Source organism: Danio rerio, chromosome 5 (assembly GCF_049306965.1).
Source record: "Danio rerio strain Tuebingen ecotype United States chromosome 5, GRCz12tu, whole genome shotgun sequence".
Lineage (NCBI taxonomy): Eukaryota > Metazoa > Chordata > Actinopteri > Cypriniformes > Danionidae > Danio > Danio rerio.
In genome coordinates, this window is record NC_133180.1 from 34,273,614 (window position 1) to 34,290,320 (window position 16,707).

Here is a 16,707-nt window from a genome sequence, read left to right on the forward strand (position 1 = left end):
AGCAGAGGACATACAGTATAAGAACTGAAATCTTTTTACATATCAAAACTGAATGTTCTGTGTTTTCAACAATATTGCAAGTTCATTAAATCTTGACTGGAAATACTAGGAAAATTAATAATAAAAAATTGTTTAACTTAAATATTTAAGCTTATTGTAATATGTGTATTGTAATAAGCAGTAGTTTATGAACCTATTTCATTTTAGTAAAGAAGTAATGTATTTATAGGTGCGCATTTTAACTCCTTATGTGCGCCAAACTTTATTGAGACATGTTGAATTCTTCTTTCATGATTTGCAATGTTTCCAAAGAGCTTTATTAGTGTTTTTTTTCTTGCCAATTTTTTAAAACTGTTCTATCTCTTTTGTTCTGTAAAGTTATCTCTGACCATGACCATGGTTATAAGTGACATGTTTAAGGAATTATATGCAACATCTTTCATTTATTCTTTTAGATAAGGCAAGGTTTCCACTTAAGCATGATACTTGGACTGAAAATTTGCTTCTTGCGTTACAAACCTTGAAGCATTAGAATTGGTATTTTGTATTAGCCGATCACCATGACAAGGAATCGGTATTCGGTATCGGCTGCAAAAATCCTAATCAGAGCATCCCTACTAATTAAGATAAAATATTGTTAAATAAACCCACTGAAAGAGGTACAAAGGATTTCGATTCAATCTACACTTTCTGTATCTGCTACCAGAGGAAAGTAGTTAATAATGTGGAAAAAAAAATGAGCTGGATCATTCAGAATCCTTTCCACCTGATTAAGGACACAACTCTCATATAAAACTTGATCCTGTCTTTAAGAGATACATCAACAGAGATTTACACTGTACAGATAGGTTGCCAAACCACACTGTGATACCATACCTGACAATGCTTTCATGAACAGCTTTATAAAACATCACAGCATAAGCTTCTAAATTAAAAATATATTCTACAAAATACTGGTTACTGACAAATGACTTGCAGTGGAAGTGAATCAATGCAAAAATCTGTAATACATTTTGACTAGTAGTTGAGGCATAAGATGTAAACAGTGTGTACGCTACCATGACTTTACTCTGATAAAATTGCTTCATAACATTTTAAATGAAATTACATGTCGCTTTACAAATCTGTTGCCATGACAATGCAGCGCCATAAGCACGAGAACAACTGCAAAACATCATTTAAACAGATTTACCGCTCAAATAATGTTTAGAGGACAACAAACAAGTAAGTGCATTTATAAAAAAGCTTCAAGAAATAAAAAAGTTTAAAAACACCATGTTACAACTACGTGATAGTATTTGTTTTATTTTTAGTTAGTGTATTGGTCACACTTTACAATAAGGTTTCATTAGTTAATGGCTTTACTAACATGAATTAATAATAATTAATAATAACATGACTTTACGCAGCGGATGCCCTTCCAGCCGCAACCCATCACTGTACCCAATTCACCTGTATTGCATGTCTTTGGACTGTGGGGGAAACCGAAGCACTCGGAGGACACCCACGCGAGCAAAGGGAGAACATGCAAACCCCACACAGAAATGGCAAGTGACCCAGCGGAGGTTCGAACCCGCGACCTTCTTGCTGTGAGACGACAGCACTATCTACTGCTCCCCTGCGTCGCCCCTGATGCATTGTTACGATCTATAATAGAAATTCACGATATTGGGGAAAAAATGACTATTGCGATATTTTGTTTTTCTGCAATATATTTTGCGATAAACACAATTCACCAAATGACTTAAATAGCTTTTTTTTTTTGGACAAAGAATTCTACGTAACACTCTACATACTAACCAAATAACAATTATAGATAAATATTAAATAACAAAGACACATGCAAATGAAATAAACAGGGGTTTTCTGATTTTCTTAGAAGTCGTATAAAGCTGAATGCTATACGACTTTTTTGTAAAAGGGAACTACTTTCTTCCGCCATTTCCTCACATCTGCAACTGACGTCAGAACAGCAGAAATTGTTGCTACTTCACAAACGTCACTTTAGAGCTAGTATTTGAATGATTCTCTTGCGTAATATGTAAAGTGATGACAAAACAGTCAATTTTACTTACATTTTATGATTATAAGGCTGAATGACATGAAACGCCATCAGTCTACAGACATTTCCCGGCAAAAAGCAGCACAATCAAAACCAGATTACTGTTGTGTTTGCCAAATGAAATAACGCTAAACACATGCGGGCATTTCTTTCTGTTTACTGAACTAGTCTAGAACTAGAACTGCAGTAACAAAAACAGGAGACCTAATAGAAACAGATGGTCAAAAAGTACTCAAAGAACTCACTCTTTGGTTATACAAAGAGTGGCCAACAGACAATACATACATTCCTAGTATGCAAGTCCCATCTTACACTCAACACACTACAATTACCATGGTATAAATACAGCACTACAACATACAAAAGAGAGATCGACTTAGAATGTCATTTACCAGTTTTATAATGATTTGATCAGCTGTAGTTTAAAATTACACTGGGTTTTTCCTCCTCTAAGAGCTTATTATGCGGTCTCTGTCGCCAATCTAAACCATTACATTCTCACCTACAAAAGCCTTAAAAGTACATTGTTGTCCAAAAGCTGCAATATTTGTCAAACTGTATAGTGTCCACTGCTTGTTGCTGTATGTAATAAACGTTTACAAAGCCAATGGCCAGAAAGTGATTAATTTTTTTATAAATTGCTAAAGTTTTGGTATTTCTTATGCAGCAAGCCCAGAGATTATTGTGTACACTATGAATTTATAAAAAATTACCTTTAATGTGTGATATGAATGAAAAGTGATCATAAACGAATGATTTCTTAACTCAAATGAGTGACGGTTTGGACCCGGAAACAGTATTACATATGTCACCAACATGTCACCACTTGACTTTGTAAGACCTTGACAGGACAGTGTTTCCTCCTGGATGTTTTCCAGCTGTGGCGGCAGGCCTTTTTTACACAAATCTACCAACCATGGTGTTATTTCAATGACAAATGTTGTGAGCGCAGTTTTACAAGTCGAGATCGCATTTATGTAATAGCCTACAAGCATGTGAATCTCTTTGCTGGAGCGCCGATTTCCTCTGCTCGTGTACAAAAGTTCTTGCATGCCCCTTCAAATATACACTGCTCAAGCGCAGATCTTCTTGTGCGCTCTCAAGTAAACGCTGCTGTGTGATTAAGTGCGTTTATGTAACAAGTATGTCTCCAACATTTATTAGATTTGCTAGGAATATTTATGAATGTCTCTAATAGACCTACAGAGCTATATTAATGTATCCTAAAGTAAAATGAAACGGCTATAAGTCGTGTTTGCTGACCTCATGCATCACGCACATGTCAAGTCAGCCAGTCAGTCAGTCAGCACGTAACTTTAAAGGGTTAAACAAATTATGCACAGCACTACTACGGTTACAAACATTACGGTTACAACATTATGTATTTAATTGTTACCTGTAACCGCTTGTACTGTATCTGGTTAACTCTTTATATTCTCATATCGTGTTTAAAACCATGTTGAAAACGTGGCGAATGCCACTTTGTTTACAGATTTAACGTTTACGGATTCTGCCGTCTGTCGTTGCTACAGTATGGCCATTGTCAGCTGTTTCTACAGACGCACGGCAGTCAAGTTTCAAAACAGTTCAGCTTTTGCCACTGTGTGGATTAATACTGAATTTGTGTCACTGTTTTTACTTTTGGTTAAGAATAGAGCAATAAGCTCATGTTAAACTGCATTGCTTTAATGCACTCCTGTATTGGGCTTAAACTCTCACTCTGACTACTTCAAAATTGTTGCTAAGCCGTGGTGGGCGATTCTCTCTGTCTCACACTGAACCCAGTCGACAAATCACAACATACTGGGTCATCGGACCAATCAGCGCAGATTAGCATTGCGCTAAGGAGCAGTTTGGGAATAAATGAATTGCTCAACGATTCATATCAGAGTCGCTGGGAAAATTTGGTAAAAATAAATGCATACTATAAGACAATGATAGTGTTTTTTGACGTTGCATGCATATTAGACTTTAGTTGGAGAACCCCCAAAACCAAAATATGACCCTTTTTAATGCATAATAGGGCCTCCTTAAATAAATAAATAAAAAAACGTAAAAAAAAAGTGAAACCGATTTATCTTGACCTGATTAAACTCTGATGGTGATGATAGTTCTTTTGTTAAAGTAAACGCATTTGTGATCATCCGGATTAAAGGTTGTCGTGTGAGAGAGAAGCCCCTTTAGAAACCTATCAGGAAAACCTATTAAGTGTGTTGGTTAAGTCCTGTCTCAGGCATTAGTACTTTTACCTTGTAAGTCTCCAGTCGTAACCTTCAGGTCAGAAGCCACTGAAGTACATCTACTCCGAGTAAAAGCTCTTTAAGTTACTTACAGCACTGCTGAAAAGCAATAATCTACACATAATAAACTGCTTTGGGTTCTCGTCCATCTGGTCTCAATGCACGTATGAGAGGGCCGCAGTTCGCTCGGTTGCCTTTGTGATTGTTAAATAATTGTTTTTCATTATGTTGTCCTTGGATGAGTGAAAGAGAAAGAGGTATTTAATGGGAGAAAATTGTTAGGCTTGTGGTTTTTCTGATGCTGTTCACCGAGAAAGGTTTTTAGTCCTTTGTTTGAAGTCCTCCATTCTCCTACTTGACAGATTTTATTTGTTTATGCATTATATTATCCATAAATCAATCACTACACTTTCCACAAGTTTTAAGTGTTTTTTTTTTTGCTAGTGTTTGGCAATTTCATAAGTGACCTTCAGTTTTTCCTCTCCTTATCTACAGTCGTAAATGTTACAAAACATAAACCATCTGGAGATATGTGTTGGGTACAGGAGATAGAAGAAGAGAGTAACTGAAAATGACAATGTTTTCACTTTATACTACCATTGCCCATTTGTTTATGTAGTTCTATTACACTTTATAAACTAATTATTTCCAAGCTCGTTGTTTAAAGATTTCTAATCATGCGAGTCTTCAGAAAAGTGTGTGTGTGCACATAAAGTTAAAGTCAGAATTATTAGCCCCCCTGTTTTTTTTTTCCCCAAATTTCTGTTTAACGGAGAGAAGATTTTTTCCAACACATTTCTAAACATAATAGTTTTAATAACTCATTTCTAATAACTGATTTATTTTATATTTGCCATGATGACAGTAAATAATGTTAAACTATATATTTTTAAGACACTTCTATACAGCTTAAAGTGACATTTACAGGCTTAACTAGGTTAATTAGGTTAACTAGGCAGGTTAGGGTAATTAGTCAAGTTACTGTATAATGATGGTTTGTTCTGTAGACTATTAAAAATATATATAACTTAAAGGAGCTAATAATTCTGACCTTAAAATGGGTTTAAAAAAATTAAAAACTACTTTTACTCTAGCCGATATAAAACAAATGAGACTTTTTGTGGAAGAAAAAATATTATCAGACATATTGTGAAAATTTCCTTGCTCTGTTAAACATTTTTTGGAAAATATTTTAAAAAGAAAACAAAACTTTAAAAGGGCGGCTAATAATTCTGACTTCATCTGTATAAACAAAATGACCCACTAGTGAGAACATTTCATTAGCCTTCATTAATTAATTGGGCATATAAATTAGCCATATTTTTATTCGTATTTTATGATAGACAGTTGTTTATGTGAGGGTGGGATTTAGGGGTAGAGGCCAGAGTATCATTAACCTGAGTATCATTAACCTGATATAAAAGCAATGGAAGTCTATGTAATGTTGTCACTACAGGGTTCGCAAAATTTCTGCCTTCTAATAGGCACTCTTCAGTTTTTGGTAGCCCAAATATAAATTTAAGTAGCCCAAATAGAAAATACATATACAATTTTGTATATTTTAATTGTCCCTGAATAAATGTCATTTTTAAAATCAATTTAATCTTTAATTCATATTTTAATTTAAAACATATGATTACTATATTTTAAACTCAGCTCAGGCTATTTCTGTATCCGAATCGTTGTATCAATGTGATCTCTGAGTGAGTGACGACAGTGCGGAGTGATTTCAGTACAGAACAAGCGATTAAACGGACAGAAACACTGTGTTATTTGGGAGGTAATAGTTTATATTGTGGCTTTTCTCCTGCATTGTTAACAGGTGGATTTATTGCTGCCATATCAGCAGCACAGTTCATACATAATTATCTGATTTGTGAGAGAATGTAAAGGCATTAAGATATATTTTACCTCCCACAGGCCCGCCGGGCAGTTGGAGATAGATCTTGATAGCCAGACTAAAAAAAAGCAAAGCCCCAGGACGTCGGGCTACTGGAATTTGTGAGCCTTGCACTAAGATAGTAAAACAAACCTGTGTGTGTGTTTGTGTGTGTGTTGAGTTTAATATTTGTTTGTGTGTCACAGGTCAAATGCCGGGGGTGTTTCCCCAGAAGACGCTATTGTTGTGGAAACAGCAAGTGATGAGAAAGAAGGCTTGGCGGATTCACTTCCATCTTTGTGTTTAAAGCAAGTCTTCCCCAAATACACCAAGCAGTTTAATTACTTGAGGGTCGTGGATCGCATCGCTACCATATTCCTGCGCTTCCTTGGTGTCAAAGGGACCATGAAACTCGGTCCGACCGGGTTCCGCACCTTTATCAGGCAAGTCTTACGTTTCTTAAGCTCAGTTGGAAGAAAGCCACAGTCAGACACCGACCACTTCAATATTATTGCTGGTTCTCTGTATTTGTTATTAATAGGTGTGTTGTCAGTGTTTCTAAATCATAAATAAATATCAATTTAGAACATTTGTTTGCAGAAATGACAATAGGTCAGTATGAAATACTTGATATTTCAGATCATATATGTTAAGAAAAAAACTTACATATTGTATGTAAAGAGTGAACATTGTAATCTATATTCTACAATATTTCTAGAATAAATTATTGTCATTAAATGACACTACCCTTATTTGAAGTTTTAAAGACATTATTAGTAGTATTAGTATTATTATTAGTAATATATTCTTTTAAAATGTCTGGGTAAAAAACATAATCTTTTCCCTCTTTGAACACAATATATTTTATTTTTGGAAACATTTCAAATATTTTGGAACAATAAACATGGCAGGCTACTCTGCAGGGCCCTAAAAAGTCTTAAAAGGTTTTAAATCGCAAAATCCAAATTTTAGGCCTAAAAAGTCTTAAATTTACTAAATGATTGTGTTGTAGGTCTTAAATCTTTTTAAACAGGTCTTAATTTTCCTTTTTATGTATAGCCTCTCAATCTGGCCAAAACCCATACAATACCCATCAATCCAAAAACTTTAAACTATTTATTCAAAAATGTGATTTTTAACTCTATTCATTATAATGGTTTAATTATTTTCCCTACAATGACATTTGTTTTAAACTGCTCCATGTATTTACTGCTGAGGACACCGACCGGGACAGATTGTTGTGCATAGATTTAGTTTATTATTGTTTTTAAAACTTTAAAAACATTTGTGCATTTTTATTTTAAAAGAAAGGTTATGCTGGAAAAAAGTGTCTGGATACAAAAGCTTGCTTGTTTTTATACAATATTTAAAATATTTTGCTAAGAAATTTAAAAAATAATAAACTTTTATTATTAATATATAACTAATAATATTGAATATATTAATATATTATTAAATGTATTCAATTATAATATATATATATATATATATATATATATATATATATATATATAAATATATATATATATATATATATATATATATTTTTTTTTTTTTTTTTTTTTGATAAGGCAAATTAAAATATTTTCCATCTGGGCCATTTCACAAAATCCTCAGCCTTTAACCCTTCATGAGTCTAAACTTTCATTCATAATGGCCTTAAATGCCTTAAAATGCCTTAAAAAGTCTTAAAGTTAAATTGGTGAAACCTGCAGAAACCCTGAACTAATTCAAATGAATTATTGACTTCTGCTGTCTTTATTTGTTTTAAAAACACTGATTTTTTTTTACAATTTAAAACAGCATCTTTGGTGATCTTTTCTGCTGGAGACACTGTTGTCTTAAAATACAAAAAAAAAAATGTAAATAAAAAAATCTTACTTATTGCTTAGGAATGGTATAGCAACAAATTTAAAGGTTTTAAAACTTTGACTTTTCCCAACTGCGGTATACCTTGAACACGGTTATCGTCATATGCCTAGATTATTATATTCTGAAAAAGTGTTTTTGCCCTTGGATGCATATTGTGCCAAAATACCTATTGTAGAAGAACTCCAAAACAAAATGAGCAACCTTTAAACTAACATGATGTGATTCTGCCTTCATAAGTGCCTCAGTGTTTTTCATTGTGAGAATAAGACAGCGTTCAGGTGTCATGTACTACATTAATTCAACATCTCCTTTAGGAACTGCAAACTGAGCAACAGCAGCTTCTCAATGGCGTCAGTGGACATCCTGTACATCGACATCACGCGCCGCTGGGCTGGAATAAACCCCGACTCCAGAGAGGCAGGCAAGCCAACCACCAATCATCATGCAATTTACAGCACATCTTTACTCCCGGGGCCGACACACAATCAAAAAGCTGTTAAACAGCCTCCGATAAAAGACACATTTGTGACTATTCATCATAGTGCATTTCTCTTGGCATGCAGTCATAAACGAGATCGTCAGGGGAGATAATTGATAAATAAATCCTTTATTTGCCCAGTACTTGTAAATTGGAAAACATAGATGATTACATAATGCCACACAACCAAAACTTCAAGCCTCAGTCCTTCATAATTAAAAATAATAATTATATATTATAATTATATGTATAAATATATACATCAATAAATGTGAAATATATAAAAAGAAATCTTCACTTTAAAATGCTACTTTGGTAAATGGAAACATTTAATGTGCGTGTGTGCCAAAGTTAATGTGCCCACAAGTCATTTCGGCTTTTAAATGAGCACTGGTAATATTCCTTGTGATGGTGCATTAGGTTTGGTCATGCTAGCATCGTTTTCTTGGAGGAACGTATGAAATGAATAATGCATGGCAGGCCTTGCTTCTCCTAATCAAAAGACAGAATGAATATATACTTGAGTCTCTGTGCTCCTAAATGGCCAGAGTGGAATGATGTGAGCTGAATTCCGGAATGTTTCAGAAGGTTGCACTGAATTTGGTCATTAGCTCCTTGCAGTTGGGAATCAACACACAGAGAGAAAGAGAAGACTGTGTGGCGAGGGCAAAGTAATAACTGGTGGATAAGGTTGATATTTATAAATAATAGAAGGGACGGTTTAAAAAGAGGGGGATTGAACTGTTTATCCCCGAGGAGGAAAGCGGGAGATAGCGCTGCCATGATCTTCATTAATAGTAATACATTTACTCTATTGAGGAATGCTGACCTGACACTCGGACAGAATACTTAAATGTAGGAATGTATTACAGTCCAGTCTGCTTCATATGACACAATAATGCTGAATTCTTATTAGTCTGCTTAATGGGAGAGTTCTATTAAGAAAACATGAGTTATTATTGCAATGCTGTTTTGCAGAAGGAGAATAAGGGTTTTATTAAAGGGATAGTTCACCCACAATTGAAAAAAAAGCTCAGTATTTACTCCTCAGGTGGTTCTTTCTTTTTTCTGTTGAACACAAAAGAAAAGCCTTTGGTGAATGTTGAAACTGGTAGTCTCTGGGATCCATAGCGGGGAAAAATACTATGGAACCCACTGGGGCTGGGTGATATGACAAATATTTCATATCCTGATTATGATGTACAGTTGAAGTCAGAATTATTAGCCCCCCTGAATTATTAAACCTACAGCTTAAAGCAACATTTAAAGGCTTAACTAGGTTCATTAGGTTGAGTAGGCAGGTTAGGGTAATTAAGCAAGTTATTGTATAATGATGGTTTGTTCAGTAGTCTATCAAAAACAAATTTAGCTTAAAGGGGCTAATAATTTTGACCTTAAAATGGTATTTAAACAATTTAAAACTGCTTATTCTAGCCAAAATTAAATTAATAAGACTTTCTACAGAATAAAAAATATTATCAGACATATTTTGAACATTTCCTTGCTCTGTTAAACATCATTTGGGTAATATTTAAATTGCTCGAACCCGATTGGCTGATTGGTGTATGATATTCTGCAATATCAGTACTCATACAGCCTCCTCACCCTTGTGTATTACTCCACCCACATAGAGTGACAACAGATCAATACCTCACTACAGTTTGACAAATATTGCAGCTGTTGGACAACATAATATACTTTTGAGGCCTTTCAGTTGAGAATGCAGTGGTTTAGATTGCAGCTTTGCAGTTTATTCATAAGGATAGTGCCTATTTTAAATATTTATAATTTCTGAGACAGCATGTCGGCGGCCATTAGCCTGTCACTGAGCAGAGCAAAGATGGTTAATGTTGTCTATCCACAAGATGGGGACAGAGACCACATAATAACCCCTTAGAGGAGTAAAGATCGACGTATTACCAAACTACAGCTGATCAAATCATTTTAAAATTGGTCTAAAATTGCGACTAGACCTTATGCGACCAGCCGACCAGATGTGATGTATATTAGTGTTGTCGAAGCAGAATCGTGTGTGCAGGATGAGAAATAAGATTTTTCATTATTTTTTAAGTAAGCAAAAAAAGCTCTCTTTATATATATATATATATTCAGTAATAAAAAATATAATTTTTTATGTTGTCTCCACATTCCTTCAAAAAGTTTTAGCGGTCTATGAGTTTCTAGTATTCATTCATTCAGCCATGGTGAACGCACGGAGAGTAAAGTCTCTTGCTTTTGCACTCCTTTATTTCGGACACTGCGAGAACAGCGTCTCTCCCATGGTGCACAACAAAATGGAAAATTCTTTGCGACTGCCACAAGGGGGCGTATTCTGACAGTTGTGTCCAAATTTCGTGTGCAGTGGAAAGGTGGCTTAAGTCGATCTCTCTCTTTTGTATGTTGTAGTGCTGTATTTATACCATATAATTGTAGTGTGCTAAGTGTGGGATGGGACTCACATACGTATAAAATATATATACACACGTATATACACACACCTATAAAATATATACACACACACGTATAAAATATATGTGTATTTTGTGTTGGCCACGCTTCGTATAACCTTGAGTTTCAAAATACTAGAACTAAAATGATGTTGGTGAAGTAGCAACGGCTTCTGCTGTTCTGACGTCAGCTGCAGATGTGAATGAATGGCAGAAGTAGTTCCTCATACAAAAGTGTTTTTAGACACTCCATGTTAGATTTTCTTTTTTATTTACACGATTATGCCGTCACACTGCAATATCACATGAGTAGCAGTGCGATATGGGAGGCGCACTAAGGCACTCCTCCCACCAGTGCCGATATACAGCTATAAGGCACTGCTACTCATTTGATATTGCTCATATATTGTCCTATTGCACAGCCCTAGAAGTCACCAGTGTCCATCATTCTTCAAAAAATCTTCTTTTGTGTTTAACAGAAGAAAGTAACTCAAACAGGTTGGGAACAAGTGGAGGATGTGGAGTACATGATAAGAGAAATGTCATTTTATGGCGAAGTATGCTTTTAATGAAACCCATTTTCTCCTTCTGGAAAACAGTATTGCTTTAATAATTGTCGCCGTTTCTTCTCAATGTACACATATTTCAGTGTATCGCAGCACGCAGCCTCGGTTTTCTTTCTAGATTTTTTTCACAGCTTCATCGTGTCCACAGCGATGGCTCATTAACGCTCAGTATATGCAGTCAGACAAGTGATCTGCATCCAACTTCAGGTCCAAACCCCCCGAGGGTATCAGAGACCCTTAAAATCGGTAATAACAGCAAGTGGCTTTCTGTTGAAATGCACAGAGAGAATTTGACTGTTCTCTTTCTTCTTTTTAAATGTACAAAGTTTTTCCTCTTTAAGCTGAAGAAGTCTGTGTTTCTCTCCCTCAGCTCTCAGGCTCAGACGTGACCTTGAGAAAAGGCTGCTGATGATTTCAGCTTGCAGATGAAGTTTTTAGCTGAAGCATAAATATCCTGTAATTAAGTTTTCATCAGCACTGAGACCGGGCGCACTAAATAATACACCGATGGAGCCCCATTAATTTATAAACAAGCAGAAGGGAAAATCTGCCATATGTACACTTCTGATTAAAGCGTCTTACTGCTTAGAAATAATGTCTCTAATTGCTTTTCTCAAATCTGTCCTTCTCCTGTCAGGATACTTTTTATCTGACAATAATGGCTTTCTTACATATGGGTTTTTTTGTTTTCCACAGTTCTTATTGCTGTTGGAGCAGTACCTGAATTTAGCGTTTGTACTGCTGGAACTGGGACTGATTTTTGGGGTGAAAAATAAGTTCCTATTTTAGAGTAAGGTTTGACCTAATAGGAACTATATAAAAAGAGTACATTAGCTTCCATCCAATGTTTCCATCCAAAAATGGAAATTAACTTTCTGAGCAAAACTGGAATATCAAAAAAAAAAAAAAAAAAAGCAGCGTTTCCATACAAAGAGTCAAAGAAAACAAAATCGACACTTCCTGATTACCTGGCGTCAAATATCAGTAAAAACAGAATTTACTGTGGTAGGAGAAACTGCGTCAATCTTTTCTTCATTTAATAAATTACTTGTGCCTCAGAAGGCAAAGGCAGTGGCGTTATGAAGGCCTGAGACGCTGAGCACAGGTGCTCTGGACAGTTCTGGAGGTCATTAATAATCTAATAACACTAATACTGAGATAGTTAAGGCGTTTTAAGCCTCCTTTCCACTGCACACGACAAACGACAAGCGACAGACTGGAAGTCATTTATTTTCAATGGGGAGCAGTCCGAGAGCTGCGTTGAGTTCCGATCATCTCCGTATGCTGAAAATTCGGATCCGAATTGAGCTGCGTATCCGTTGAAATATTTGAACTCCTGCGACTAGACCGTATGCGACCTGCTGACCGGATATGATGTATTCCAGTGTTGTCCAAGCAGATCCGTGTGTGCGAGATGAGAAATAGGAGTTTGGTTATTTTTTGAATTATAAAAAGTCTATATTTAAAAAAAACTTTTCTGTTCATAAATGTAAGTAAAAAAGTAATAAAAATATTTATTTTTAATGTTGCCTCCACATTCTCTCAATATTTTAGCGGTCTATGAGTTTCTAGTATTCATTCATGTAAACGCACAGAGAATGAAGGCTCTTGCTTGTGCACTCTTTTATTTCGGACACTGTTGAAATCAGCTTCTCAAGACAACACTGAAAATACTAAGCGGCTGCCACAAGGGAGCGTATTCCAACAGTCGTGTCCAAATGTTGTGTGCAGTGGAAAGGTGGCTTTAGAATGACCAAAACTACATTTCAGATGTTTTACAATGTGCTCAGCCTGCTGGTCTGTCCATTCACAAACATTATCATCACATGATCTCTTATAACAAAATCACATGACCTTTTTTAATGCGCATACTGGAATTTGTGCGGTAAAAGTGTTTCCATCAGAGTTTATATCTCTTCTTATCGAATGGAAAAATTGTCGTACTCAGTTATGCACATACATTTTTTGTGTGTATTTTATAGTTTACATCAACCTTTTTTTTTCATGCGCAAATCCAAAATTTGCATAAAAATATCTGGATGGAAGCTATTGACTGACTGTATTGATGCCATACAAAAAAAAAAAAACAGTATCTGGCATTTTTTAAAAAGTTGCGTAAACACAATTTACTAACATATTCCACAAACATGGAAAACAGCAATGGCCACATTCACCTTAAGGCTAAATGGAGCTCCTAACTTGCAGATTTAGGTCAGGTTTTAGGTAAGTCTTTGTTTAAATGTGGATGTAAATATCTGAAACTGTCTGAATAATACTGTCCTAAAATGGAATCTTTCTTGGAAAGAAAACATTTTAAAAAAATTTGACCACAATGTGCTTTTAATAAGTTATCGACTAAATCACAGAGGTATTCCCATAAAGTCAGAAATCTACTTTAAAAAATATATATTTAAAAAATATTTACGCAAATTTGTGTACTATAAATACAAATCAGGTCATTTTAATATACAGTTGAAGTCAGAATTATTAGCACCCCTTTTCATTTTTTTCTTTTTTAAATTATGTTTAAGAGAGCAAGGAAATGTTCACAGTATGTCTGATAATATTTTTTCTTCTGGAGAAAGTCTTATTTGTTTTTCTCCAATACAAACAGTTTTTAAATTTTTAAAAATAATTTTAAGGTCAAAATTATTAGCCCCTTTAAGCTATATTTGTTTTTTATAGTCTACAAAAGAAACCATCGTTACAATAACTTGCCTAATTACCCTAACCTGCCTAGTTAACCTAATGAACCTAGTTAAGCCTTTAAATGTCACTTTAAGCTGTATAGAAGTGTCTTGAAAAATATCTAGTCAAATATTATTTACTGTCATCATGGCAAAGAGAAAATAAATCAGTTATTAGAAATGAGTTATTAAAACTGTTATGTTTAGAAATGTGTTGAAATAATCTGCTCTCCATTAAACAGAAATTGGGGAAAAATAAACAGGGGCTAATAATTCAGCGGGGCTAATAATTCTGACTTAAACTGTATATGTTTTTAGAAATATGCTTAAAAGATAATGTATATACAAGTTTTTAGAATAGATTTGCAAAATTGTTTCTTAATTAAATGTTTTTATTTAATGTCTATATAACATCAAAAGCAAAGAACATCCTTCTAAAATTGAAATTGTTCACTTAACCTGCATTTTGCAATCTTTTTTTTGAATATTTTTTATATGGCAACATAATATTACACTCTACAAAGTTTCCATGAATAAATCTCTTGCAGAGACTCCTCCACTCCCCTACAGCCAATCACTTTGTGCATATTTAGTAATTGTCCTGACATCATCCATAGCAAAGAGGTCGACTCCATCCCTACAGTACTCTTAGCAAAAGAATTTTCTCTGTCCCTTAGTAAAAAATTAGTCTCAGCAGTATTGTGATTAGGTTCTGAGAGAGAACTCTTAGCTTTGGAGAACTCTTTGTGGGTATGATACCTGTGAACACAGATCCAGATTTCTTACTTTCAGTATAAATGCAAACTCTCTAAAGCCTGAGATTATCTGTAGTACCTACAACCACCTTGTTCAAAAGCCCCTAATAACATGTATTTTCTTGTCTGATTAGTGTGGAACTACTGCTGTTTATACTACTGATAATATTGCTCGGGTTTATTACTAAGAGTTAGAATGCCTTCAAAAGCGCTGAACATTAGACTAGTGGTTGGCAGATGACAATACAGACAACAAAGTCCAATGGACTCGCATTGAAGGAAAAACCTGAGCCATAACAGAGACTTTTTTGAAGTTGGCATATACTTATTATATTATATTTAAATCAACATATTATATCATAACTTAGCATACTTTTTCTAATCTGTTAATGTGCTTCAATCCAGTCTTGCAAGTTAATCTGCCTCCGGTTTTTGACAAGCATCTTTAAATCCAATCAACAGCCAATGAGCACCCGCTCTTATTTTTTCCCTCCGATAATCCATTATACTCTGATGTACGCAGACATTAAGAAGAAGAGATTTGTCTATACTTCCCTTTTATCACTGAGCGAGCAGATTTCTTATCAATTTGACTGGAAAAATACATCTTTAATGCTTCAATAGCATAATATAAAACTGGAATAAAATCAGATAACAATTATATCACAAATTATGCTGATTTAAACTAAGATTTTGTTAAAAATGAAACGATAATTTCCAGACTGGTCAAGCTAATGCATGCTAAACCTAAAATACACACTAGCAAAACACATGTGTCTTTTCAGAAGGGAAGTGATTCGTTCATTTTGGTCCCGTTCACCCAGCAGCACAATAAGGTTGTCAGTCCTGAATTTTTATTTAAATATCTTTATTTTTCCTACACATTTGGGTATTTTACAAGTTGTAACTGCTTGACGGAGGAAATTGCACAACTGTTCAACTTTTGTTTTGTGTCAAATATGATAAAACTTAGCAGTTTGGAGGTCACCATACTTAAGTAACTGTTGCTATGGTTACCAGTGATATCCTCACGTAGAATACAATGATTTCAGTCTCGTTCATACAAACACAAGCTGTGTGTCCCAGTTCAGTGACTTTGAAGTAGTGACCTTTATAGTCCACAGTGGAAAACTGAGCATTGTTAAATGGGAAAATCTATAGTCTGGATGATTGCTAGCAGCCCAAACTGCTTCTACCGTTCATGAGCATTTTGAAAAGCATCTAAATAGGTTCACCATGGTCCAAGTATAAAATAATCTATGAAACTGCATCTTGGTACAGTAAAAAGTGTGAACAGTTGAGCTGTTTTTAACATTTGTATTATTAACCATCCGAGAAAGTTAAATCGAAACTCGCTTCCATTTTAAAAGTTTAATTAGCCCCTTTTGAATCCCCCTCATCAAATCCTGTTTTCTGCAGTGTGCAATAAATCTTGTGATAATCTGGGCCTAAAGGCACCATTTGCTGTATCTTCACCCACAAAAGGAAGGACATATTTCGATGCCGTATTTAAAGGAGCCTACAATGTTTCAGTGATTCACACTGCTGGCTTAGTAAAACTAAAAACAGATTTCCAGTTCTCAAAAAAAAAAAAAAAAAAACAGTGCTCCACTATCTACTTCACATTTCTTTAACATGACTATGGTGGGATCCTGATAACAAGCCAAGTCTTTAAAGGCATAGTTCACCCAAAAAATTAATTACAAAGTTATTTTGAGGAA

At 34.8% G+C, this 16,707-nt stretch overlaps 1 protein-coding gene across 3 annotated transcripts in view; it reads left to right on the forward strand.

Annotated features, from left to right (window-relative positions):
- ttll11 (tubulin tyrosine ligase-like family, member 11) overlaps nucleotides 1-16,707 on the forward strand; it is a 62,945-nt gene that overhangs the window by 40,191 nt on the left and 6,047 nt on the right. For 2 of the 3 annotated variants that reach the window (XM_073950474.1, NM_001077375.1), the window contains 2 exon segments: nucleotides 6,388-6,624; nucleotides 8,368-8,474. In XM_073950474.1, coding sequence (XP_073806575.1) covers nucleotides 6,388-6,624; nucleotides 8,368-8,474 — 344 coding nt within the window. 3 annotated transcript variants of the gene reach the window in all.